General features: G+C 54.3%; 1 protein-coding gene across 6 annotated transcripts in view; it reads right to left on the bottom strand.

Annotated features, from left to right (window-relative positions):
- Nucleotides 1-26,866, bottom strand: part of PPP1R37 (protein phosphatase 1 regulatory subunit 37) — a 54,119-nt gene extending 27,253 nt beyond the window's left edge. For 5 of the 6 annotated variants that reach the window (XR_012427696.1, XR_012427695.1, XR_012427697.1 and 2 more), the window contains exon 1: nucleotides 26,518-26,866. Coding sequence is in view for 2 of the 6 variants with exons in the window: in XM_045379260.2 (XP_045235195.1) it covers nucleotides 26,518-26,719 (202 nt within the window). In the remaining 4 variants the exon portion in view is untranslated. Of the gene's footprint in view, nucleotides 1-23,355; nucleotides 23,473-26,517 lie in introns of all 6 variants that reach the window. The other variant, XM_074023872.1, reaches the window with a different exon arrangement.
- Nucleotides 26,867-27,201: the final 335 nt, after the last annotated feature.

Genomic DNA, 27,201 nt, shown 5'->3' with positions numbered 1-27,201 from the left:
TGGTCCCAGCTACTCGGGAGGCTGAGGCAGGAGAATGGCGTAAACCCGGGAGGCGGAGCTTGCAGTGAGCCGAGATATCGCCACTGCACTCCAGCCTGGGCGACAGAGCGAGACTCCGTCTCAAAAAAAAAAAAAAAAAAAAGAAATGGGGGGGGAATAAAAAATCTGTGCACATCATTTAAAAGCTAATGAACACAGAGATGGAGCAGCCAGTGAAGCAGCCGGGAAGCAGGAACAAAGAGGACCCCAGTCCCTTCTCTGGGCTTACTGGCAGTCCCTAAAGCCCCTCCTGGGGCGGCAGCCTCCCTCAAACAGAAAGGCTGTGCCGGGGGCTGGTGGGTGGAGCTGGCTCTTCTCTGAGCACCACACCCAGCTACCTCTCATGTGTGCAGAGCCACAGAGAGCCCAGCCCTAGCTGGCCACTTTTCCAGTGGTCTGATCCTGGGCCTGGGCAGATGACAGTGGAGGACAGAGAGTGCTGGCTTGGGGTGGAGTGTTCCCACTGTTTCAGAAGCAACGTATAGGTAAAATGATAGCTATGTTAGAGCTGCTGCAAAATAATGCGGGTGAGAGTGGCATGGGGATAGATGGGAACAGACTGACCACATAGTCATCAATTCTGAAGCCGGAAAGTGGGTCGTCCATCAGGCTCATTATACTCCTACTTTGTTGTGTCTGAAAATGTCCATCAAAAAACAGTTAAATGGGCCAGGCACAGTGGCTCATGCCTGTGATCCCAGCACTTTGGGAGGCCAAGGTGGGCGGATCACTTGAGGTCAGGAGTTGGAGACCAACCTGGCCAGCAGGGCAAAACCCCATCTCTACAAAACACAAAAATTAGCCAGGTGTGGTGACACATGCCTGTAATCCCAGCCACTCAGGAGGCTGAGGCAGGAGAATCGCTTGAACCTGGGAAGCAGAGGCTGCAGTGAGCCGAGATCACGCCACTGCACTCCAGCCTGGGTGACAGAGAGCAAGACTCTGTCTCAAAAAAAAAAAAAGAAAAAAAAAATTAGACAGGCATTCTGGCATGTGCCTGTAATCCCAGCTTCTCGGGAGGCTGGGGCGGGACAATCACTTGAACCCAGGAGGTGGAGGCTGCCGTGAGTGAGATCACACCACTGCACTCCAGCCTGGGTGACAGAATGAGACTCCATCTCAAAAACCCAAAAAACAAAACAAAAAGTTAAATGAGAAAAAAAAAAAAAAAGGCAGCAGCTGCTCAGAGGTGGTGGCCCACAAGAAGCCCAGAGGCGGCAGCTGGGCCGGGAGGGAGGTCTGGCACCAAGGCCAGTCTCTCATGACAGCATCAGTTATAAAGCCCAGTCCGGCTGTGGGGCAGCCACCTGGGTGGCTCCCTGGGGCCCGGCCAGCAGGTGCTCAGTGAACGTGGGCTAAAGGAAGGAAGGAACTTGGGCCTCATGCCCACCCCTGAGGGACAGGACAGCCAGATGGAGGCTTGTCAAAGGAGAACTCTGAGGCACATGGTGAGGGGTGGCAGGAAGCTGGGGCTCCTGGCACAAGTCCGTAACTGTGGTGTCCCAACGTTCGCCAGGGAGCCCACCAACAGCTGTCATTTACTACGCAGTTACCTCAGGCAACCCCTTGACATGCCTGAGCTCACCGAAACCTTGGTGCATCCCTGGGAAGGGGACACGGCCGGGACCCCCAACCCAAGACAAAGAAGAGGAGAGTCAGAGAGGCCACAGCCCTGGGTGACCACACAGGCCACACACCGTGGGGATCCTCCTCTTGCACTGCCGAGCCACTAGGACCTTCCGAGTCAGCCTCCTAAATAAGACCCCAAAGTCACCTCTGTGGCCACACACCTACCTTCCAGGAGCAACGTCCTCAGATGCCCTGTGACACAGGTCACAGGTCCCGGGCTCCTCGCCCACTCTGCACTGGGGAACCCTCTCCCCTGCTAAACTGGGAGTTCCTCCGGGCACTCGTGGGGACAGCGGCTGGGTGCCGGGAGGCCTGGACATAGAATGGGGCAGTGACACCGGCCAGCCTGAGGGGAGGGCTGCAGCTGCCTGTGTAGGCAGTGGGAAGCCCAGGCAGGGACTTCTGACTGCTGAGCCTGTTCGGAAAAACCTCTGCCTGCGACTCCTTGAGAAAAACGAAGGGACACTGGTGGTGAGTTCTTCTTCCCAGTGAACAACCGTCAGGCACCTCCACCCCCACCAGCCTCTCAGTAACCCAGAGGCCTGTGAAACGCGGATCACGCGGGGGCTGGAGCTGTAAGGCTGTGGAGGGCACCTTCCCCAGCAGCCTCGGGCTCATCAGCTGAGCCACTGAGTCAACAATGCCAAGGACGAGCACTGGCTTACGAAGCCAGGCTCCTGCCAGGTGCTGCTCTAGGACTAACTCCATGGCCTCACTCTTGCAGCCCGGTCTACCAGCTGCCCTAAGCCTTTGCTCAGGTGGCCCCACTGGCCTGTCCCTGCCTCGGGCGGGATGGCTGGGACAATCTCCAGGCTGGGTTTCCCACCACCAGTCAGTCCTTCAGAACTGCATGCCCATGGCAGGCACACAGGAGACCTGGTGGAGACCTGCAGGGAGACTCCCTGAGATCACCTCCCACCATGGAAGGAAAACCCACATCCTGTGCCTTCCCTGCCATTCAGACCCAAAGCAGGCGCACAATCAGCTTAGGAGACCGTGCCAAGGAGCAGGCCAATGGCTGCCACAGGTTTTCACTCGGCACCGCCTGTCCCTGCACTGAGAGTAAAACCTCAACTCCTCAGCCCTGGACAAGGCCCCCTGACGCCAGCCCTCCGCCTGGGCTCACCCTCGGCTCGTGCACACCTCCTCAGCCCCTCTGCAGGCTCTGTGACCTGTTCCTGCCTCCTGTCTGCAACTGTTCTTCCCTCCCTCTGAGCGCTTCCCTCCCTCCTGCAGCTTAACCCGCAGCTGACTTGCCATTCAGGTCTCAACTCAAAAGTCACCTCCTGGCCGGGCGTGATGGCTCACGCCTATAATCCCAGCACTTTGAGAGGCTGAGGCGGGTGCATCACTTGAGGTCAGGAGTTCGAGAAACAGCCTGACCAACATGGGGAAACCCCATCTCTATTAAAAATACAAAAATTAGCCGGATGTGGTGCCACGTGCCTGTAATCCCAGGTACTCAGGAGGCTGAGACAGGAGAATTGCTTGAGCTGGGAGATGGAGGTTGCAGTGAGCCGAGATCACGCCACTGCACTCCCGTCTGGGCAAAAAAAGCAAAACTCCGCCTCAAAAAAAAAAAAAAAAAAAAAGTCACCTCTGAGTAGCCTCTCCTGACCCCTTTCTGTAGCAGCACCCCCACCCCCCTCCCCCACACACACCCAGGCAACGCTCTGCCTCCTCACTGGACACATCCCAATCTCTACGGATCTACTTGCTGGTTTTCTGTCCTAGACCAAGGGCTCCCTGAGTCTAGGGACATCACTGTGGTGTCTGTCGCTGTGAATCTGTGAATGAATGAATGCACTGACTCACTCTGGGAAACAAAGACAACGTCCACCCTTCCCTTCTCCCCAGAGAACCACGGGCCGGAAGGAAGGGAGCCCGCAATGCCTCCTGGAAAGTCAGCCTGCTCAGGAGAGGCTGGGATGGCTGGTCCTTTCCTCTCAGACCCCCATGCCCTCCTCAGGCCTGCTGAGGGGCCATGAGTCCTGCAGTTTCCTGGGTGAGAGGAGTTGTTCTCTGCCCTCCCTGGCAGGGAGACACTACCATCCAGCCGGCAGGTGCCATGGCCACGTGCTGCAGGACGGCCAGCTGCAGGGGGCGGGCTGGGCTTACATAACCAACAAGGAGCCAGGCCTCTAGACCCCAGGCCTCAGGCAGGGATGTGGGCAGGGCCTGCCCACTCTAGTGAAGGGTGCAGATGGCAGGTGCCACAGGCCTGTCTTCCCTTCCCCTCATCCTGACCTTCCCAGCTGCCTGCCCCAGCTGAAGATCCTGTTACAGAAACAGATGTGGTCAGAACACACCCACAGCTTTCCAAGTCTCTTGGGATGGAAGGAACAAGGCAGATGGGGCGCAACTTCCCTCATGCCACAGTGCCTCACATACAGCAGGTGCATGGTAAGGCCAATGGCAGGCTTGGATGAAAGGGAAAGTCAAGGCCTTAATCCCTGGGTCCCCAGTCAAACAGTGTGCTAAGCACTCGAGTCTCCCCGTGTGACACGCAACTTTTTTTTTGAGACGGAGTCTCACTCTTGTCACCCAGGCTGGAGTGAGGTGGCACAATCTCAGCTCACTGCAACTTCCGCTTCCTGGGTTCATGCGATTCTCCTCCCTCAGCCTCCCGAATAGCTGGGATTATAGGTGCCTACCACCACGCCAGGCTAATTTTGTACTTTTAGTGGGGTTTCACCATGTTGGCCGGGCTGGTCTCGAACTCCTGACCTCAAGTGATCCACCCGCCTCAGCCTCCCGAAGTGCTGGGATTACAGGCGTGAGCCACCGCGCGTAGCCGCAACTTTTAACAATAAATAATTATTACGAGCAATGGCAAGCACTTACATATACTACCTCATTTACTCTCTTCAACAACCCTAAGACAGGTAGGGTTTATTATCCCCATTCCAAATGAGGAAACTGAGGAACCTACCTAAGGCCACAGAACCAGTAAAAGTCAGAGCTGGGATTTGAGCCTGAGCAGTCTATGGCTCCACAATCCTTACTCTTAGCCAAACCCTTGACCTTTCCGTTCACGCCATGGTTTGGGGTACAGCTATCCCTCCCCCACCCTTTCCAAAGGAGGAAACTGAGGCGCAGGGAGATGGAGCACATGCCAAGGACACATATCACAGGCAGGCCCGACTTCAAAGTCCACCTCATCTGGCTGATGGACCCCGTGCCTCACCCAATAGTTTAAGGCATCCAATATCCTGACTCAAGCCAGGTACCTACCCACCAGCCTCACCACTGTCTCCTCTGTTCCAGCCTTGGTTTATTTCCTTCCAGACCCTTCTCTCGATCTGCAGTGGCACTGTTTGCTGGTTGGCCAACTTGTCTCCCACACCTCCCTCTCTCTGGACAGTAAGCCTGGAAGGCAGGGCTAGGTTTGTCTTGCCACTGCTGTGTCCCCAGTACAGGACTGGGCACTGAGCTCAATACTGGCTGAATGCATGCCTGAACCAGTAAGAAAACACAACCAATCCTGTGGTGGAGACTAATAACACCCCCAGAACACAAGTGCCCAAGAGTGTCCCCTAGCCCAGGACTTTCTGCTGGGATGTGCAGGGGGAATTAGGGGGGGTCCTCTGTGGCCTCCACAAGCCCCCAACTTGGAAGGAGCTTCCCAAAGGGATGTATACATCTGAGGACACTGGTGACTTTCTGCCTTGCAGTGTGAATGCACCTTTTGAAAATTTAATTTTTTACTTTTTGTGGAGATGAAAGGTCTCACTTGTTGCCCAGGGTGGTCTTGAACTCCTGGCCTCAAGCGATCCTCCTGCCTCGACTCCCAAAGTGCTGGAATTATAGGTGTGAGCCACTATGCCCAGCCTGTGAATGCACCTTCTAAATACATGAAACAGCAACCTAGTGAGGGCATGGCCTTTGCAGTCAGACCTTGTACTTGGGGGTGCCTATTTGGCGGTGTCTGCAGAGCCTCCTTCTCTAAAAACTGCCCTCCACCCCAACAAGTGTGGGCTGGCCCTCTACCGCCCATTTGACAGGGAGGATGTGGGGGTCCTAGCTAAGCTTGCATGAGCTGCCCGGGTCAGGGGGCTGGACTGGGGGATCCTGTTCCAGACACCAGGAGGGCTGGGCTTGTGTGGCCCATGGCCAGCCCAGTGGAAGAAGTTCTGAAGAGAGAAAGAGGAACAAGGAGTGCATGTGGTCCAGAGAGCAGGTGGCAGACCTGGTTCCTGCCGGCTTTCAGGATCCCTGGGAACAGGCAGAGGCCTGGCCTCCATCCAATGAACACCCTCATTTACCTCCTGTGGCCCCAAGTAGATTCTGGCCCTGATAACTGAACAGACTCCAACTGTCACGAGCAATGGCTCTCAACTCTTCATGGCTGAGTCTCCTCATCTGCAAAATGGAGCCAATGAGACTGAGACTGACACACAAAGCCTTCTCTAAAAGCAGCCACTGAGCTCTCTTGTGTAAAGCGTCTAGTGCTTTACAAGAGGCTGGCGCGTGGCAAACGGAAGTCCCTGTTATTGCAGGGCCCAACGCCTCAGCAGTGTCCGGGAGAGCAGGTGCTGGATGAGCAAAGAGCAAGCAGAGCCAGTTGCAGCCAGGGGCCCGCCAATCACCACCCCACCTGCTACCTCCACCTGCCCCCGGGCTCAGAAACAGTGGCCACACCCACTCCTGTCTGCCCTGAGACAAATATTTACCCAGGGCTGGGCACCTGAGGGTGCCGAAGTGAAGACCTGGGGATAAATAAGCACCAAGAGTGGTGAGGGGGCGGAGAGAACTCTCTGAGGGAGCTCGCAGGGTGGAGGGGAATGCAGACTCAGGGACAAAGGGAGCGACGGCCCAGGGCTGACCCTGCCTCCTCAAATCAGAGGCGGCACTGGGGCCAAGTAACTCTGTTCCTCCATCTACCCATTTCCAGCCTTGCCATGAAGAGTCAAGAGGACAGGAGGCAAAGCTCTCTGGATGCACGGTGCCTGCAGACAGGCTCTGTACCATTGTGCAGGGCAGGGGCTGGGCTCTGGCTGCCTAGGAGGGAAGTTCAGATTTGCCACTGACTAGCTGTGGGGAGCTGGATCTCTCCTTCATTGGTAAAATGGGGCAGCAATTCCATCTACCTCGTGGGATATGGATGGGATAAAACTAGCTGATGCACGGAGGGCTCAACGCCATGCGTGGCACCCAGTGGGCGTTCCACCAACGCTAGCTATTATGATTCCTGTTATGGATCTACGGGCCCACGGTGGCCCCTATACAGCCCTAAGTGCTCTGGGACTGCAGGAGAAGGCTGGCCTTTTCTACTTTTTTGTAAGGGTAATGCACATCTTCCTGCCCTTACCCGCTTCAGAAAAAACACGCCAACACTCGAGCTCCCAGAGGGCCGGGTGGGCCTCACATCAGCCCTGCACACTATGGAAGGGGTGTGTAGTTAGGCACTGACTCTTCTCTAAGCTGTCGAGGGCAGGAGCCGTGACCCCTCCCTCTGCCACAGAGCCCAGCACAGGTAAAGGAATCTTGGACACTCAGGCATTAGGGAAAGTATGAGGCTTTGGGCTCACATGGCCTTGGGGTTCAGATCCTGGATACTGGAATCCATTTCTTCCTCTTGATCCCAACTGCCTCAAGCTCAACAGTACCTGCTTCACCCAGCACCTGCTCTGTGCCCCGGGCAGGGTCACGCTGGAAACAGCGTCCAAGATAACCCTAACCCTGGCCTCTAGGGGTCCACACAGGGGTCCTAGTCCAGTCGGGAAGGCAGACTCATCCCCAGACAGTGACGAGCCAGAGTAGGCAGAGCTGGGGCAAAGGAAACCCTAACCCAGACTAGGGGTTGGGGCTTCCTGAAAGAGGGACCATCTAACACCACTGGCCACTGGAGGGCAGGGACTGTGAGTCTCGTTCGCACTGTCCCCTAGAACATAACTACACCAGGCACACAGCAGGCACTCCCCTAAGCAGGTGCTGAAAGACAGACAGCCAGGAAGGAGACTCTTGGAGAGTGAGCAGGAATCAGTCAGGCAAAAGGAGGTGAGAGCCATTTCAGAAAGACTGGCATTACCTTGAAAAGCCAAACATACTCATCAATTATGACCGGCAATTCTGCTTCTAGCTCCAGACTCTAGCGAAAGTCTTGCTCACGCCCCAGGTGAAATGTATCAGAAGGTAATGCCAGGCCTGTAATCCCAGCACCCCAGGTAAAATGTATCAGATGGAATCGATGCGTGTAATCCCAGCACTCTGGGAGGCCGAGGCGGGTGGATCACTTAAGATTGGGAGTTCGCAACCAGCCTGACCGACATGGTGAAACCCGTCTCTACTAAAAATACAAAAAAATTAGCCAGGCCTCGTGGCAGGAGCCTGTAATCCCAGCTACTCGGGAGGCTGAGGCAGGAGTATAGCCTGAATTCGGGATGCAGAGGTGCAGTGAGCAGAGATTGTGCCACGGCACTGTAGCCTGGGTGACAGAGCGAGACTGTCTCAAAAGAAAAAAAAAAAAAGAAAAAGCAAGACCCAGGAATTTACTCACAACACAATACCATGTTTATGAAACTCAAAAACAGGCAGAGCTAAACACCATGCTTTTCAGCATGCAGACATGGTTGATAAAACTCTTAAAAAGGCCACCTGATGACCCTTTCCCTTTTTACTAAACCTGATACACCTGTTCCCCTCCCCTCAAAAAATAAAACACACAGAATGACAATGACGACAGTCAGGACAGTGGGCTCCCTCTACCCACCCAGAGGCAGTGGTGAGTTAATGGCAATGTTCTCACTCTGAAATTGGGAAGAAGGCTCACAGGTCTTCAACATATTACACTTCAACAACTTACATGTACATTACATACACATTCCATATGCCAAGAAGATAAATGGGCCGGGCAAGGTGGCCCATGCCTGTAATCCCAGTACTTTGGGAGACTGAGGCAGGCGGATCACATGAGGTTAGCAGTTCGAGACCAGCCTGGCCAACAAGGCAAAACCCCATCTCTACTAAAAAAAATACAAAAGTCAGCCGGGCATGGTGGTGCGCACTTCTAATCCCAGCTACTCAGGAGGCTGTGGCAGGAGAATCACTTGAACCTGGGAGGCAGAAGTTGTGGTGAGCCGAGATTGCACTACTGTACTCCAGTCTGGACGACAGAGTGAGATTCTGTCTAAATTTAAAAAAAAAAAAAAAAAAAAAAAAAACATAATAATAATTAAAAAGCAGAAGGGAGGGAGAAGAGTGTTGCAACAGAGAGAACAGCATATGCAAAGGTTCAGAGGAGAAAGAGCCCTCGGAGCCTTGGGGAACTGAAGATCACTGTCAGGGTCAAATGAAGCAGGCAAGACAATCTGGCAGAGGACTCAGCAGAGCTGGGGGCATCAAGGTGCTTGACAAGGGTTTGCTGAGTCATTTAGTGGATCAACGCTTCCTAGCACTGCCACCCACCCAAGTCCTCAGTAGGTGACAGGGCCAGGCTGGGGAAAGGGGGCCTCTGAGGAAAGCCCAGTGCTCATCGGGAGACATTCAGTCCTGCCAGAACCAAGCAGGCTATTTCAGGCCACCTGCCTCAGGCTTCTGGTCATGGGTACCAGATGGCCATCTGAATTCAGAGGCTTTGGGAGTGCTTTAGTTTGGAATTTTATAAACTGTAAGCTGTTTACTGGTCCAGCAAAGCCTCCAGTGATGGAAATCAGGTGCTTGGGATTTCTTACTGCTCATCCTCACCTTCTTCATCCATAACAAGAGGGTAATGCCACCAACTCTCAGAGGTCTGTTTGGGAACTAATGAACACATTCATTCATTCTTTACGCAACAACCTGGGCTACGCAGACAGCCGTGAACAGAACAGGGCTGGTCCCTGCCCTCAAGGACTGACTGTGAGGAAGGCAAACAAATCACACAAAAATTTACCAGTTATAAGAAGAAAGCGTATATTACAGGGAAAAACAGAGGGGATACAAATTCAGATTTGGAGGAATAGTTAGAAAAGACCCATAAGAGAAAGGAACATTTCAACTGAGACCTAAAAGCTGAGTAAAAGTAAGAAATGTGGCCAGATGGGATGGCTCACGGCTGTAATTCCAGCACTCTGGGAAGCCAAGGCAGGAAGATCACTTGAGCCCAGGAATTTGAGACCAGCCTAGGCAACACAGGGAAACCCTGTCTCTACAAAAAATCCAAAAATTAGCCAGGTGTGGTGGTATGTGCCTGTGGTCCCAGCTACTAAGAAGGCTGAGGCAGGAGTATCACTTGGGCCCAGGAGATCTAGGCTGCAGTGAGCCATGACTGCGCCACTGCATTGCAACCTGGGAGACAAGACTGTCCCCAACAAAAAAAAAAAAAAAAAAAAAAAAAGGACATTAATTCCTTCAAATATTTATCTAGTGTCTATTCTATGCCAGGCTCTATTCTAGGTGCCAGGCTACATAAGTGAACAAAATAGCCAGACATCTCATCTCAAGAAGCTTACACTGGAGGGGGACACGAGGTCATAAGCCAACAGGAGCCACACAAAAGTCCAGGCCACCCTTCCAGACAGAGGGAAGAGTCAGCTCTGAGGACCCTCCAATGGGGCAGAGGGGCAGCAGAGCTGAGGCTGCAAGTGGGCGACAGATCCTCAGGGCAAAGAATGGTATTACTGAAGGGTCAGGAAGCTACTGGAAGGAAACAGTACATGACACATGGGACCCTCATACAGAGGGTACTGACGATGTGGTGGCCATGGCCGTGGGAGATGAGGGAGTCTGGGCTCCTGCTGAAACTTGAGACTCCTGGGACGTGCTGAGCCTCCATAGCTATGGTGGGCTGGATGTGTCCAGGGACCCAGGCAGGACTGCTCTGGCTTCTGCCATCTTCTGCAAAGGAGTATGACCTCAGCAAGTGACCAATGACCCCAAGTAGCAGTTTTCTTATCTACAAAAATGTGGGGCACCAACAGGTTCACCGGGTTGCTCAGTCTGGTGCTCAGCAAACGGGGCTGGAGTTGTGGTTACAGTGGACCCACTAACCTGCTAACCCTTTTCCCAGGCTGGGCCTCCACTAAAGCACCCTCTCTCCTACACTGCAGGGCTTCCAAGGCCTATGCTGCCACTGTCTTCTCTGCCCTCTCTGAAGCCCCCAGCCCTGTGTTCCTCCATCCCAAGCTGTTCACACTGAGATAGGGCTTTCCTATGAAGACTCAGTGAAATAGCAGAGAAGAGAAAGTGCTTCTTTTTAGTGTCCTGCCCCCCTGCCCCCCACGTTTCCTGCAAGACAAATGATAAATGAGGACAAATATATGTGCACAATACAATTATATCTATCTTCAATAGAGAAGGAGTCCTCATAAAAGGTCCGAAAACAAAAATAGGCAAAGGTCATGAAGAACCAATTCCCAAAGAACCATTCCCATGTAACATGTTAACAATAAACAGGTTAGGTCAGGCACAGTGGCTCATGCCTGCAATCCCAGCACTTTGGGAGGCCGAGACAGGAGGATCACTTGAGGCCAGGAGTTCGAGACCATCCTGGGCAACATAGCGAGACCTCATCTCTACAAAAAACACAGGTGTGTGCGGTGGCACACACCTGTCATCCCAGACTTTGGGAGGCCAAGGCAGGTGGATCACCTGAGGTCAGGAGTTTGAGACCAGCCTGACCAACATGGAGAAACCCTGTCTCTACAAAAAATGCAAAATTAGCTGGGTATGGTGGTGCATGCCTGTAATCCTAGCTACTCAGGAGGCTGAGGCAGGAGAATTGCCTGAACCCGGGAGGCTGAGGTTGTGATGAGCGGAGATCGTGACACTGCACTCCAGCCTGGGCCACAGGAGTGAAACTCCACTAAAAAAAAAAAAAAAAAAAATACAAAACAAAACCGAAGTTAACTGATAGCCAAAAGAACGCTCACTAAAACAAGACACCATCTTAACATCAAGGCACCCACATGCAAATAGTATTCATTCAATCATTTAAAAAACAAATCTGGCCAGGCGCAGTGACTCACGCCTATAATCCCAGCACTTTGGGAGGCTGAGGCAGGTAGATCACCTGAGGTCAGGGGTTTGAGTCCAACCTGGCCAACAGTGAAACCCTGTCTCTACTAAAACTACAACAATTAGCCGGGTGTGGTGGTGCGCGCCTATAATCCCAGCTACTTGGGAGGCTGAGGCAGGAGAATGGCTTGAGCCTGGGAAGTGGGGGATGCAGTGAGCCAAGATCACGCCACTGCACTCCAGCCTGAGTGACAGATTGAGACCCTGTCTCTGGCCATGGTTTAAACCAAGAAGCAGAAAAAAAGAGAGAGACCCTGTCTCATAAAAAAATCTAAAGCTACAGTGGTGACTATAACAACAGAACCCTAGCCCTCAACACTCACTATCCAACGTGGGCACAGTCGGTATCTGAGACTTCCAATGTTCCTTCCCTTTGACCTGGTAAAATCACCTTCTAAGAATTTTTTCTGAGAAGGCTACCCATGTGATGAACATGAAGATTTATGGACAAGGACGAACATCATTGCATTATTGATGCAACTGAAAACTGGAAAAGACCTAAATGCTCAGCAATGCAGAAATGGCTAGAATGAATTACAACAGCCCAATGATGTACTTTAAATCATGCTTTCTAAAAAAACAGAAAAATGAAGTGCAAAAGCAGGATATTCAACTGTATCTACAGTATCCTCACAGCTTTATTTTTATCTAGCTGTGGCTGTGAATGTAGCCAGAGAGAAGAGACGGGAAGGAAATGCACTGGCATTACACACTGAAAACATCCCAGGTGGTGCAAATCGCTCAGCTAAGAAGTCCTGCATCCGGGATACATATATGTAGAACTCTCACAACTCAATAAAGGGACAAACTATTTATTTATTTATTTATTTATTTTTGAGACAGGGTCTCCCTCTGTCACCTAGGCTGGAGTCCAGTGGCAAGATAACAGCTCACTGCAGCCTCAACCTCCAGGGCTCAATCAATCCTCCCACATTAGACTCCAAGGTAGCTGGGACTACAGGCATGAGCCACCAGGCCTGGCTAATTTTATAATTTTTTTTTTATAGAGATGGGGTCTCACCATGTTGTCCAGGCTGGTCTTGAACTCCTGGGCTCAAATGATCTGTACACCTTGACCTCCCAAAGTGCTGGGATTACAATTGTGAGCCACTGTGCCTGGCCCCCCCTTTTTTAATAGAGACCAGGTCTTGCTATGTTGCCCAGGCTGGTCTCGAACTCTTCGGCCTCCCAAAGTGCTGGAATTACAGGCATGAATCACTGTGCCTGGCTGGCTCAATTTAAAAATGGGCAAAAGAACTAAAAAGACATTTCTCCAAAGAAGATACACAAGTGTTCAGTAGGCATATAAAAAGATGCTCAACATCGTCAGCCATAAGGAAATGCAAATCAAAAGCACAATGAAGCCTCAGCAACATAGTGCAACCCCATCTCTACAAAACAATTAAAAGTAAGAAAATCAGCCAGGTGTAGTGGCTTGTGCCTGTGGTTCTAGCTAATTTGGAGGCTGAGGCAAGAGGATCACTTGAGCCTGGGAGGTGGAGGCTGCAGTGAGCTAGGATTACATTACTGCACTCCAGCCAGGGCGACAGAGCAAGACCTCATCTCAAAACAAACAGGCTGGGTGCTCACGCCTGTAATCCCAACGCTTTGGGAAGCCGAGGTGGGTGGATCATTTGAGGTCAGGAGTTCAAGACCAGCCTGGCCAACATGGTGAAACCCTGTCTCTACTAAAGATACAAAAATTTAGCTGGGCGTGGCAGCGCATGCCTGTAATCCCAGCTATTTGGGAGGCTGAGGCATGAGAATTGCTTGAACTTGCGAGGCAGAGGTTTCAGTAAGCCAAGATCCTGCCACTGTATTCCAGTCTGGGCAACAAGAGCGAAACTCCATCTCAAAAAAAAAAAACACAAAAAACCAAAACCAAAACAAAACAAAAAAACAGCTGGAGAGGTGGCCGAGGAGAGCAGCAGGAGCCTGGATCCCAGTGTCAAGGCATCCTTGGGTAAGTGCCACCCCTCTCTGGTTACCCCTCCACCCCTGAGATGAGGAAAGGGCCGGTGCCAGCCCTGGATTCTTTTGACTGCGCCAGAAGGCTGTAAGCACAAGCACCTGGACCTAAGAGCTGGTGGTAGGACATTCAGTCAGATGGCCCCGCCTGCCGGTGCCTCCTCCACCTCAGGACTAGACAGGATCAGGCCACTGTCAGACTTGGGCACTCTAAGCTGGGCTCCATGAGGGCGTCATCCCTCGGCTCTGCCAGCACCAGCCCCAACTCCATTTTAATGGAACAACATTCACTGAACTGCTCTGTGCCTGGAGCTGTGCAAGGGACACAGCAGGGACCAAGACAGCCCCGGCCCTGACCCCCTGGGACTTGTAGTCCAGTGGGGAACACAGGTCCAGGCACAGCAAGGAAGGTGGCCCTCCAGGGAAATGGAGCACTGGCTGTTCATTGTGATCACAGCAGACAGAACCAGGCCAGGAAGCAAGGATCCCAAGCCTGAGACAGAAGGGGAGTGAGAACGGAGTCATGGAGGCTTGGCTGGGTGGCCAGTTGCCCCTGACACCTGGGACACGCGGGTCACAGGGAATGGCGAAGTAGGTCACTTGCCACAAAGGTAGAAGGCAGATCAGTTACCAGAACCTTGCCTGCCATCCCATGACCGGGAGGAGGTCCTGGGGTCCAATCACTTCCTAAATGGTGCGGCGTCCTACGAAGGCAAGTGTCCTGGCCTATGACCCCCAGCAAGTCAACAGAAAAGACAGGCCTGTTTGCCAGTCCTGCGCTGCCATTCCCACCAGGCTGGCAGGGGGGACACCAAAGGCAGGCTTGGTACTCCCCTCCATAAAGCTCCTCCTCCTCTCTGCCCACCTCCTTTTCTCGACCAGGGACTCTCCGAGCTGCTCATGGCAAGGACTAAGACCCAGCATTGTATGCCACTTCCTTCTCCACCTGCCATATTGTGTGGCTGCCCAGAGCCAAGCCCAGTGCCACGTGGTCTGGGCACTGGGGAATACACTGGCACCAAACCCAAGCCACCACTGCCTGGTGATGCTTCCAGTCCGGGGCCGAGAGTTTCGGCAGGCCCACAGATAAGCAGATCGCTGGCCACCTGATGGAGAGCCCATTAGGAGGGCCAGGAAGGAAGGGTTTGCTGGCACCTGAAAGATTAGCCAGAGCCAGCTGTGTGGGTGGGGCCAGCCTTCCAGGAGAGGATGTGGGGAGCTGCCTCCATGTTCTAGGACTGAAAGGAATCCACGATGGCTTGAACCCAGTGAGTGCATGGCAAGGTGATCTTGGTCATGGCTGGCGATGGTGGCAGGAGCCAGGTTATACCTGAGCTTCCTAACCTGCTGCAGGGACGTTGGATCAGAGGGAAAGGCAGCAGGGAGGTCACAAAGTGTGATGTGAAACAGGAATAGCAAGGTCTGCTTTTTCAAGAATGCTGTGGCTGCTAGGTGGGAAGCGGGCTGGAGAGGCAGCAGGAGAGCCGTCGGGAGACCCCTCCACCTGGCATGGCGGGGACAGCAAAATGGAGGCAAAACAGATGCTGGTTGGCAAGGAATGAAGAAATGAATGCAGGAAAAAGTGACTCAGTGAACAAAATCTTCCTTCCCCACACCCTATGCTCCCCGACTGTCCTGAGCCCCGTGCCTGGGTTACAAGGGCTTTGCGGCGTCCGGCCTGGGTGCCCAACAGCAGCCCCACTTTGCCCAGAGTCCCTAAGGTTCCTGGAGGCGTTCAGTGGTTCCAGTCCTCCCGGGAGCCAGACGGACAGGATGCAGCCCTCTGCAGCGCTGGTCCAGGGAGGGGAGATGGGCCCGAACAAGTAACAACAGAGCGAGGAGGCACCATGGGAACCCAGAGAGCAGAGCAGAGCTTTGTCAGGGGATTAGAGAAGGGCTTGCCCAGGAGGCAGCATGGAACGGGTAACGGGAGTTGGTCGGGAAGGGCAGGGGACTAGCGAGGGGCATGCTAGGCAGAGGAGCCCGCATCTAGGCGTGGGAGGGGTAATGGGAGTTGGTCAGGAAGGGCAGGGGACTAGTGAGGGGCATGCTAGGCAGAGGAGCCTGCGTCTAGGCGTGGGAGGGTAACAGGAGTTGGTCAGGAAGGGCAGGGGACTAGCGAGGGGCCTGGTGCCTGAGCTAGGAGGCTGGATATTCTTTGGGAAAGGCCTCCCACACCAGGCCCAGGGGTGTGGACTTTGTCCTGTAGTTACGGTGGAGCCCTGGGGGCTTTTTGAAATAGGACAGAGGATCAGAACCATTCAAGCTGCCAGGCTAGAACCCAGCTCCTCCTCTACTACCTGTGTGGCCTTGGCACCTCTGTGAGCTTGTTTCCTCCTCCAAGATTAACGATGCGTTTAAAGAGCTTAGCCCTGGTAAGTGCTCCATAAATGGGAGCTGTGAGTACCAACACCTCCATCATCACCACCAGGAGGCATGACCCCTGCAGAGAGTCACTTTCACCTTTTGGCAGCCCCACTCTCCCACCCTCCCTCTCTGTTGTCCTGGGGAACCAAGCGAGTTCAGCTTTGACAGTCCTTTGCTTTGCAAAAGGGAAGGCTGCACAGGACGCGAGCAGTTCACTACATCACTGACGGCAGCTGGTGAAAGCCTCGGAGACCATGGAGAGAGGGAGGGGTGGGTGTGAAGGTGGCACACGAGTCCGACCCCGGTGGGTCTCAAGCGCCAGCTTGCTAGAGGAGCCCGCCCACCTAACCAGGGAACACATTCCCAGCTGGAACCCAACCAGCCCTGAGGGGAGCATCTGACTGCAGGGCTCCCGACCCAGGCTTCCGCTGCGAAGGGAGATGGGGGCTCGGCAAGTCACATGAGCTGTGCGGCTGTCAGCAGACACTTCCAAACCTCCACCCCCACCTTGAGGCAACCGCTCAGTGCCAGCTGCCTAGAGGAAGGGAAAGGGTGAGAACAACTTTCGAGTGCCTACTGTGTACCTCCATCCACCACCAATTCATCCAGTGTGAGAGCCTGCGGAGGGCCAGGCACCATAGAGGGTGCTGGAGACACAGGTGAGCCAAGACAAAGATGGGTCCTGCCTTCACGGACCTTCCTACTCAATGTAGGAAACAGCCAAGCATGATGGATCCCTCGCATTCCTTTTGGCACCCAGCCTCTGAACCCCCTTCCTGCAATTAGGGAACCCCCTCCACATCTCCCACCTCCTCTAAGCTGAAACAGCAGACCCCAGCCTCCTGTGTGGCTCCAGTCCAGGAGTCTAACGTGGGCGCAGCCCCAGAGGAGCTGATGTAACAGGAGTGGCATCAGCTAGACAGCTCCTGCTGGCGTGGGCCCCAGGCCTGGCTCTCTGGTCTTCCCAGAGAGTCTAAAACCTTTGAAAGAGAGTCCTCATCTGGAAAAATGGCTTCACAAATGGGGAAAGTGGTCCAGGGAGGTCAAGGGACTTGCCCAAGGCCACACAGCCCAAGCGTGGAGGAGCCGAAATCATACTCAGGCAGACAATCCTACCCAGATGAGGCAGGTTGGCCCCACCTGCCTAACCCTTACAGCCCGGGGAGGCAGGAACCAGTCAAGTTCAGGGCAGCGGCCACCTCATTCAACTTCCCCATGTCCTCACGAACGCCTGCAACAGCCAGCTACTGTTCCAGCTGCTTTCCAAGTAGAGGCTAATTTAATCATCAATCCCCATACAAATGGGGACACTGAGGCAAGGAAGCTGGGTGATTCGCCCAAGGGCAGAGCTGGGACTGGCACCCAGGGGGCTCCCGCACTGCCTCCTGGGTCACTGCCATTTCAGACACGGAACGAGGCCCGCTGCGGGCTCCAGTCTCCTCCTGGAACCCTTAGGCCAGATGTGATTTAGAATCAGAACTTTCTGGATTTTGTAAGACCGAAGGACACTGATATTGCACTAAGCCACCAGAGGGGTCTGGGATGGTCTGTAGAGCTTTCTGGATCTGGGTACTGTGAGACCTGAAGGGACTGTGAAAGTGAAGTCACTGGAGGAGGTCACTGGACTTCACAGCCCACACGCCTCCCAGAGCTCATGCAGGGGCAGGATGCCCCAAGCAGGCCAAGGACAAACTGGCTTGGGGAGCACGAGGGAAGGGACTCAGAGATCCAAGGAGAGAAGGGAAGGGGAAAAACAGTCATCTCAGAGGTGCTATAGGAAACAGTGGCAACGGCAAACCTGTTGGTGGAGGGAGGGCTCAGAGCAATCTGAAGAAGAATCAGTGAAGTCAAGTGTCAGCTATTAGCCAACATGAGGCTAGGCTAAGCCTACAGCCTCTGGGCTCCTGGCTCACGGCCCCTCCCTGGTCTCCCTGTCTCAGTCTCACCCCATTCATGTCACCCCCACCCAGAGTTCTGTTAAAAACACTCACTATGCCCCTCCTTTTTTCTTTTGAGACAGGGTCTTGCTCTGTCACATAGGCTGGAGGGGAGTGGTGTGACCACAGCTCACTAAAGCCTCAACCTCCTGGGCTCAAGTGATCCTCCCACCTCAGCCTCCTGAGTAGCTGGGACTATAGGCACACACCACCATGCCCGGCTAATTTTTGTCTTTTTTATAGAGACAAGGTCTCGCCATATTGCCCAGGCTGGTCTTAAACTCCTGGGCTTCAGCAATCATCCCGCCTGGGCCTCCCAAAGGGCTAGGATGACAGGCGTGAGCCCCCCACACCCAGCCCAGGCCCCTTCTTAAGCCCTCTGGGGCTCCCTGCTAGCACAGCCCATAAGGCCCCACACAGCAGTCTCTCCTGCCTCCTCCAACCTCACCTCTGACCCGCCTGCCTCCACCTCAACTAAGTCTGGCTTTTTTCTGTTCTTCAGACGTACCAGGCTGGTTCTCTCTGCCTTCCACCCCTGGTGCACACCTCCCGCTGCTCCTCACCTGGCTAACTGTTGGATTGCCTTGTTGATGTCCCTTCTAGGGAGCTGCCTCTGCCCTGCCCTCCTGCACACCCTGTGAACCGTCCCTAATCTGAGTCCTCAGCAGCCTGGTTTGCTGAGAATTCTTTACTCTGTGTCTCCCTCACTTGACCGTGAACCCCACAGAAGCACGGACGGGGCCTGTCTTCTGCCCTGACTCGTAACACGTGTCACGGCCACACCATGCTGAATGCATGACTGGTTACAGGGTCACCAAGTCACTCATGCAGCAAGAATATATTGAGCGCCTACTACGTACCAGACACTGTGTAGCACAGGAAGAACATGTCCCAGAGGCCAAGGGTCAGAACAGCAGGCAATGCCGAGGACAGAGGAGCAGCACAAATCTCCAGGGACTCAAGCTGTCCACGAACCACAGGGACCCCCTCCTGCATGCCCACCAGGCTGGGCCCTTACTCCACCTGTTTCTATTTCTCATCCCTGCCACAACACCACAAAGCCAGCACTGTCACCTCTATCTTATAAACAATTCTGGGTTACAGATGAAGAGACTATGCACCCTGCACTGAACGCGGCCACTTGCCTCCAAGCACTCAGCCGCCACACAGGGGTTACTGCGCAGGCTTCGGCGCCAGGCTGGCTGCCTGGGTTTGAATCCCAGCTCCACCACTTACCGGCTGTGTGACCTCAGGAAAATTACTTTACCTCTATGGGCCCCATTTCCTCATCTATAAATTGGGGCACACAGCACCTGCCTCCTGGGGTGGCTGTGATATCTAAATGCGATAATACAGGAAAGGCACTTAGACCAGTGCCTGGTACAGGCACATGGAAGGCAAGGACTGATGACGACTAAGGTCAGCCAGAGGGCAGGGATTTAACCTGCCCTGCCCCCATGCCCCACTGCAGCAGGCCGCCTGCCCAGCTTGAATTTCTGCAGTTACCTTAAGGCAAGCATTTCAATGCTCACCTATTAATTTGCTCCAAAACAGGTCTTTGAGGTCAATGCCAGCCACCCCTGAACTGAGGTCTGAAGGCAGGCTTGGGACTGAGTGATGGATGGCGGAGCAAAGCACACAGACAGCCAAGCGAGGTTGTCAGAACCACCCGGGGAGCTTTTTGTAAAAACAGGTTTCTGGCCTTCATGCCCAGTGACTGCTCCAGCTGCAGCCCGTCCAACACAGGGCATTTGGCCCCACGGTTCTTAATCCTCTTGGAGCCGGATGCCTATGAAGGTTCGCAGAGCCCCAGTACTCGCTCCCAGAAACACATGCACAGGCACTCCCGCTGACGCACTCAATGCTGGTTACTGAGTGCCAGCTGGGGGCCAGCTTCGCGTACTCTTCCAGGAGTCAGAATGGGCGCTAAAGCCTGTCTGTAAGTCCCTGAGGAAGAGCCCTCGTCCTGGCACCAACTGGATTAACTACCACAAAAAAGTTTCCTGTAAATCCCACCATAGGGTGTGTGATCAGAGGAGAGCACCCCATTCCTTCGGACATGTGTCCCGTGCCCGAGCCTCCTGTGTGCTAGACTAGGGTCACAGAGGTGACTCACACACAGTCTTTGCCCTCGAAGGGGGAAACAGATGCGAGCACAGGCACAAGGAATCAGGCAGCCCACCTGCATGTGTAGGCACAACAAGTGGCGAGTCACAGTGTGCAAAGGGCCTGGGAGGGCAGAGGACAGGCACCAGCACAACAGTACCACTAACCCGATCGTGTTCCAACAGGGCGGGGGCTGGGGTGGTGGAGCCCCCACTCCAGAGGAGACTCAGGCTTAGGGAGGAGCTGCAACTTGTCCAAAGTCATCAGCCAATGTAGGCAGAGGCTGGGACTAAAATGGTCAGTGTGGAATCTTGGTACCCCTGCTGCCTCTCCTGCTAGTGAGCTGAAACATGCTGATTTAGTTTTAGCTCAGAGAGGTTGGGCAACTTGTCCATGGTCACACAGCTTGGCAGACACAGAGTCAGGCCTGGAGGTCAGGGACTGCTGAGGCACCCAGCCTGGAGGAGAGGGCCCCTGAGAGAAAGCAGGGATGCTGAGGCGGGAGACTGTAGGGTAAAGAGGAGTACAAACACACAACACAGACAGGAAACAGAAACAAAAGGTTAGGGCTATAGGTGCGGGCAGAGGAGCGGTGATGACGGGAATAACAAGGGAGGCATTTGCTGAGCATTTACTATGGATCAGGCACTGTGTTCTCTCACTTAATCCTCCCAATCACCCTATGAGGACATACTTCTGTCAGCTGCATTTTAGACACAGAAAAATCGAGGCAGAGAGAACAATCGCCAAAGTCACGTGGCTGTTCAGTGGCAGGGTCTACTTGCCAACTCCAGCAGCAGGAGGTGGAGCTGGGCCCAGATGGAAATCTGAGCAGATGCATCAACCCCCCTCGACCCCATTCCCTGCTCCCTAGCAGCTCCACCACGAATGCTAAAGCGAGCCGGTTCCCTAACCCAGGGCCTCTTTCCACCACTGACAGATGCGTGTCTACCTGTCCAGCCTGTTTCTAGGGCTAAATCTGCAGCACGGGTTTCAATAGCAAACAGTAGGGCATTTCAATGCCCTAGGATCCGCATTTAAGAACACCCTGCCCCCACCGCTACCTCTGCCCTCCAAAGCTCAGGTGGCCAGACATGGTAGCATGCCTGGACCCCCTCACCCTGCCCTGCAGACACCTTGACTTCATGCGATGAGCTTCCTGGTGGGCAAACCCCCAACGCACACACACTGGAGGACTGATGGTCAGGGAGCAGGGAGTGAGTCACCGGCAGGACTGGAGGAGGGGAGATGAGTCTCCCGGACTGTGGCTGGTGTCATGTGCTCTCATCACAAGTCCCTCTCACATGCCTATCTTTCCAACCCCACAGAGTTCGGCTGGGGCTGGGGAGACCAGCCGAGCCTCAGGTCATTCCTGCAGTTTGGCCTAATGGGTTCCTTGTGTAAGTCTGGCCTTGGCCTTCAGAATTGCTGAAGGGTCTGCCACAACATGACGGGGTGCCGTGCAGCTAGCTAGCCCCGCTCCCCACCAGCACCCAAGCGCCCAGCCTGACAGTGCTGAAGCAGCCTCTTTCACTCACGATTCCCAGCCTGCCTTGTCCCGGAGCTTCCCTGCCCATCTCCACACACCTGACTATGGCTTGCTGAGAGTGCAGGTTCACCCTATCCTCTGACGTCCTGCTGGTCTGCAGGGCAGGATCACTGGCCCTGTTTTACAGGTGAGGAAACGCAATGCTCTGCAAGAACCCATGCTTGCCAGAGGCCACAGAGCACGTTGCTGCCCCGCTGGTGTCACCATGCCAGGCTGCTCGGGCCCCTGACATACGGCTACATGTCACTCTGCTAGGTGGCTCCCAGATACCACCAGGCCTCACAGGCCCACAGGTGCTCATTCAACAACTGAGTGTCCTTGAGGAAAGCGGAGAAGGGGATGGACTCGGCCTCTGCTCTCCCATTCCAGCGTGGAAGAGAGACCACCACCAAGAAAACAAGCACGCGCGGCCGGGCGCGGTGGCTCACGCCTGTAATCCCAGCACTTTGGGAGGCCGAGACGGGCGGATCACGAGGTCAGGAGATCGAGACCATCCTGGCTAACACGGTGAAACCCCATCTCTACTAAAAAATACAAAAAACTAGCCAGGTGCGGTGGCGGGCGCCTATAGTCCCAGCTACTCGGGAGGCTGAGGCAGGAGAATGGCGTGAACCCGAGGGGCGGAGCTTGCAGTGAGCTGAGATCCGGCCACTGCACTCCAGCCTGGGTGACAGAGCGAGACTCCGTCTCAAAAAAAAAAAAAAAAAAAAGAAAACAAGCACGCAACAGAACATCAGATGTGTTCACGTAACGAGGAAACAGCAGCCCCAGCAGGTGGAACCCCACTGCGGGAGATGGGAATCCAGAAAGGCTGAGCCTGCGCAGGCTCGAGACCCTCCCTCACAATCCGCCTCCTCCAGATCACCTATCTCCAGGAATCCCCAAACCCTGGGCCCCTGAAGGGCCTGAGGGAGCTCTCACCCTCAGGTAGACACCCCCAACAACTCCCACCCGGGTGGGTCACCACTCTAGCCCCAGGGGTGAGGCTCTGCTGGAGGAGACCCCTGCACGGGGGTGCCCCCAGTGCTGCCTTCTCCTCACCCAGGGGCGCTCCTGCACCCCTGGCCTGGGCAGCACTCCATCGCTAGCACGGCACAACAGCTTCCGGATGACTGAGTCTCCCCAATTCAGACCCGTCAGCTCTTCTGTCACCCCTTGGCCTTGGGGTTACGCCACCCTTGCACTAGGTTCACAGCTCAAATGACACCCCCCATCACTCCCCAGTTTACCAGATTGATGCCAACGAATCTCCCACCTTTGTTCCAAGACCAAGTAACTCCTCCCTGCAGTCCCCCAGTCCCAGACCCTCTGGCCTCTCACCTGGGTCTCTCCTTACACCCACTTTCTGTACCACAATTCCTCTTCTACACCCTGGCGACCCTCCACCTCCCACAGCCTCATGGCCAGTGAACCACTCCACTGTCCTCCCCAGCACGGAGCCTATCCCGTGTTCCTTGCTGTTCCCAGGCCCTTGGGTTTTCTGTTCTGCAAATCCCATTGTCCAAACTCACCAACTTCACCAGTGACCCCTCCTCTGCCCAGGCCCAAGATCACCCAACTCCTTACTGCCAGGGCAACTCCTCAAGCCCCCTCCCAACCAGGATGGACCAATTCTTCCAGTCCAGTTCACGTCATCACTTCTGCAGCTCAGACGCACGGACTCCTCCGGAGTGTGAGTCCCGACCAGGCCTTACTGCCCCTCTCTCAACCGCTGGAATGAGAGACTCCCCCCGCCTGGAGAGTGTTACCTGCTCTACCCCTTACCCAGGATAGACCAACCGGCACCCCTCCTCTAATCTCCTCTCAGCCAGGCTCCAACTGCCCCTCTTTTCTTGACAGACAGCCTTCTGACTCTCCAATTCTTTCACTGTCTCTTCGAGACTGCACGTGAAAACAGACAAACACACAAGCAAAAAACAAATCTTCCTGGATGATAGCTGCTATTTATGTGGCAGAAATTGATGAGGACTATCTTACCTCATCCTCACAACTACCCCATGGTAAAAAGTAGCACCTCCATTTGCAAAAAAAGAAACAGAGCCTTGGAGAGGAAAAGTGGTTTACTGAATGAAAGCCAAACCTTTTCTGGGAAACTGCGGACCAGGAACTTTACCCCCCAATGCCCAATCTGTGCCAGACTCTCTTGCTGCCCTCACCCCTGACCCTTCAGCCCACAAACTGACCATCTTCCTCCTCACCCCTCACTCCAGGCCCATGCACTGACTGCCGGCTCTCTTCTCTCTTGGAAGCCTCTGAAGCAGCCACATCCAGGCCCCACCCTATGCATGAACTCCTCTACACCAGCCTAAGATGACCAACACTGTCTTAATAACAATGACTGCCATCAAGAACGCTCACCCTATCTGATTCCTTTCCATATGTGACCTCATCCAGTCCTTGCCTAAATTCCGTGGCAAGAGTATTGCCACCTACTTCACAGATGGGAAGACTGAGGCTCAGAAGTCAGGTAACCAGTCCGAGGTCTCAAAGGACATGACCTGGAGCCTCTGCTTTTGAAACACCCTGCTCTGCCTCTCCAGGTCTTCCCGGTTCCTGCTCTGACTGGATACCACGCTATAGCCAGGGGCCATTCTGACTGTGGCCCGGTCCCAAACTAACCACCTATGCCTGGGGCCCAGAGCCCAAGGAGTTGGCTGGCTCCCAGTGACAAAAGTTTTTTTTTTTTTTTTTTTTTTAAGACAGGGTCTTTGTCACCCAGGCTGCAGTTCAGTGATGCAATCACAGTTTACTGCACTGTTGACCTCCCGGGCTCAAGTGATCCTCCCACTTCAGCCTCCTGAGTATCTGGGACTACAGGCATGTACCACCACACCTGGCTAATTTTTGTATATTTTGTAGAGACACGGTTTCACCTTGTTGCCCAAGCTGGTCTTGAACTCCTGGGCTCAGGTGATCCGCCTACCTTGGCCTGACAAAGGGCTGGGGTTACAGGCATGAACCATGGCGCCCGGCCCAAAAGTCTTACTTTAACCACTGTCTCTTTAAGAGTAACTAGCCAGCTGGACACGGTGGCTCATGCCTGTAATCCCAGCACTTTGGAAGGCTGAAGTGGGCAGATCACCTGAGATCAAGAGTTCGAGACCAGCCTGGCTAACTTGGTGAAACCCCATCTCTACTAAAAATACAGACATTTTTAGCCAGGTGTGATGACAGGTGCCTGTAATCCCAGATACTCAGGACGCTGAGGCAGGAGAATCAGCCTAAGCAACAGAGGGAGACTCCGTCTAAAAAATAATAATAATAAGTAGTAATAAGTAGCCAAACTGTCATTCATGATGGACTCACTGTGTGTTCGGTTTCCAGTTACCATGTTTCCCACCCTCACATCAAAGCCACCAATTCCTCCACTGTCCACAGACTGGCAACAGTTTCTCCCCTTAGGCAGGGCTGGCAGATCAGCTTCTACAGAACCATGACCAGTCTGATCCCTCACTTCATGGGCTCCACCCCAGGAGGACTGATAGACTTCTCCAGCATGAAATAGACTCAACACTGCCCTGCATGTCCCAAGCGACTTTCCACCTTCCCAGCCCTATGACTCCAACACACTCCTTTCAGCTCCAACACTCACCTGACCCTCTCCAGTGGGCCGGCCCCCTCTCCCAACACTTCAAGCCGCCAAACTTCCTCAGTTCTCTCACCTGCTACTGGCCAGCAACTCCAATTCCTGACTTGATAACATCCCCCAATTCTTTTTTTTTCTTTCTTTGAGATGGAGTTTTGCTCTTGTCACCCAAGCTGTACAAGGTCATGATCTTAGCTCACTGCAATCTCCACTTCCTGAGTTCAAGCGATTCTCCCTGCCTCAGTCTCCTGAGTAGATGGGATGACAGGCGAGCACCACCATGCCCGGCCGGTTTTTGTATTTTTGGTAGAGACGGGGTTTCCCCATGTTGGCCAGGCTGGTTTTAAACTCCTGACCTTAGGTGATCCACCCATCTTGGCCTCCCAAAGTGCTGGGATTACACGCGTGAGCCAATGCACCCGGCCATCCCCCAATTCTTTCTCAGGAAGGAACAAGAGGACCCTTCCGTAGCCATGCCCCAAACATCCTCTGCTCCTGAATGACTGAGAACCTTCCTTCTGCTTCTCTTTTTGTTGGAGGAGGAGGCGGCGGTAGGCGTTGGCTTTTCTTCTTAATACCACATTGCAGCCGGGGGCGGTGGCTCACGCCTGTAATCCCAACACTCTGGGAGGCCAAGGAGGGAGGATAGCTTGAACCCAGAAGTTCGAGACCAGCCTGGGCAATGTAGTAAGACCTCCTCTCAATAAAAATGAAAACATAAAAACCACACTGCCTCTGACTCAACCAACCACAAATGGACCACCACCTGTGCTCCTCTTCTGAGACCTTACCTTGACTCCCTTTTCACCAAATCTTCTATAGCCACAGTCCAAGTTTATATTTCTCCCTCTTTCCAGCCAAGAAAGTGGCCAACACGACCACTCCTTGACCCGAGACTTGCAGACCAGCAACTGAACTTTTTTTTACCCCCACAGACCCATCAAACTCTTTCAACTGCCCTTTAGGGGCCAGCGTTGACCCGCTCCTCCTCCCGACTGCTCTTTCTCTCCTTCTCTGGTGGAACTACGAACGCAAAGGCTGCCACACTCTACATCTGACAAATCACCAAACTTTCTTTAATTGCTCACCGTTTTAAACCCTAAAACGATCACCATCTTTGTCTCGGGTGGGTGGGGTGCGGCAGAAACACATACTTTTCACCTTCCCAACTCCATAGTCACCTCCTCTCTAACAGACTCCGGTTCTAAACTGACGACTGTCCCCTTATTCACCATTAGGTGCAATCTATTGAACGCCACCTCTGAGCCGGGCCCTGCACCGATCCCTCCCGACTCCCGGGTCCCCCTCGAGCCCGCCCCCGCTTCACCCGCGGTAGCTACCATGTCTCCAGGGGTCTTTGGGCTCCACTGCTCCAGACACGATATCCTCGTCGGACGGGAACGTGACGCGCTTGGCTGCAGCCTTGAGGCGCCCATCGGCGGGGGGCGATGCGGGGCTGGGAGACCCGGCCTCGGCGGGGGCCTCTTCAACGTCGCCGTCCGCGCCCGGCACGGGCGGCGCCTCCTGCGGCGGGATCTCCATAGCCGCCGCCGCCTCCTCACGGGGGCCCCGGGGACATGCCCCGGGCCCCGGATTTGTCTCTCCGGGCCCGCCCGCCGTCCCGGGGCATGGGCTCCGCCACTGCTTCAGGCGCCGCCTCCGTCCGCTCTCCTAGTCGTAATCGTCGCCGCCGGGAGCCCAAGCGCGCCTCCGCCGAGCCCCGCGCGCGCCTGCCCGTTCGCAGTGACACTTTCGCTCTAGGCTGGCGAGCCCGCCGCTTACTATAAGAAGCAGAAAATCGATTTCAGCGACTTGCAGGTAGAGCTGTCCCGCGGGTGACATGAAGAGAGAAACAAAGGGCAGGAAGGGCCACGGAAAAAAGAAACGTGAGCAGCGAATCTGCAGAGCCGGAACTGCAGACTATGAGGGGCGGGGCGAGGTAGACGCCGTCTCCAAGAGCAGCGCGCAAGCGCGAAGCTGAGCCCACGCCTCCCCGCCTGAGTCCAGATAACAAATATTCAGCT

The sequence above is a fragment of the Macaca fascicularis genome, chromosome 19, assembly GCF_037993035.2.
Source record: "Macaca fascicularis isolate 582-1 chromosome 19, T2T-MFA8v1.1".
In the NCBI taxonomy this organism is placed as follows: domain Eukaryota; kingdom Metazoa; phylum Chordata; class Mammalia; order Primates; family Cercopithecidae; genus Macaca; species Macaca fascicularis.
Note: the sequence above shows the minus strand (reverse complement) of the source record. Positions and strands in the feature narration are given on the sequence as shown.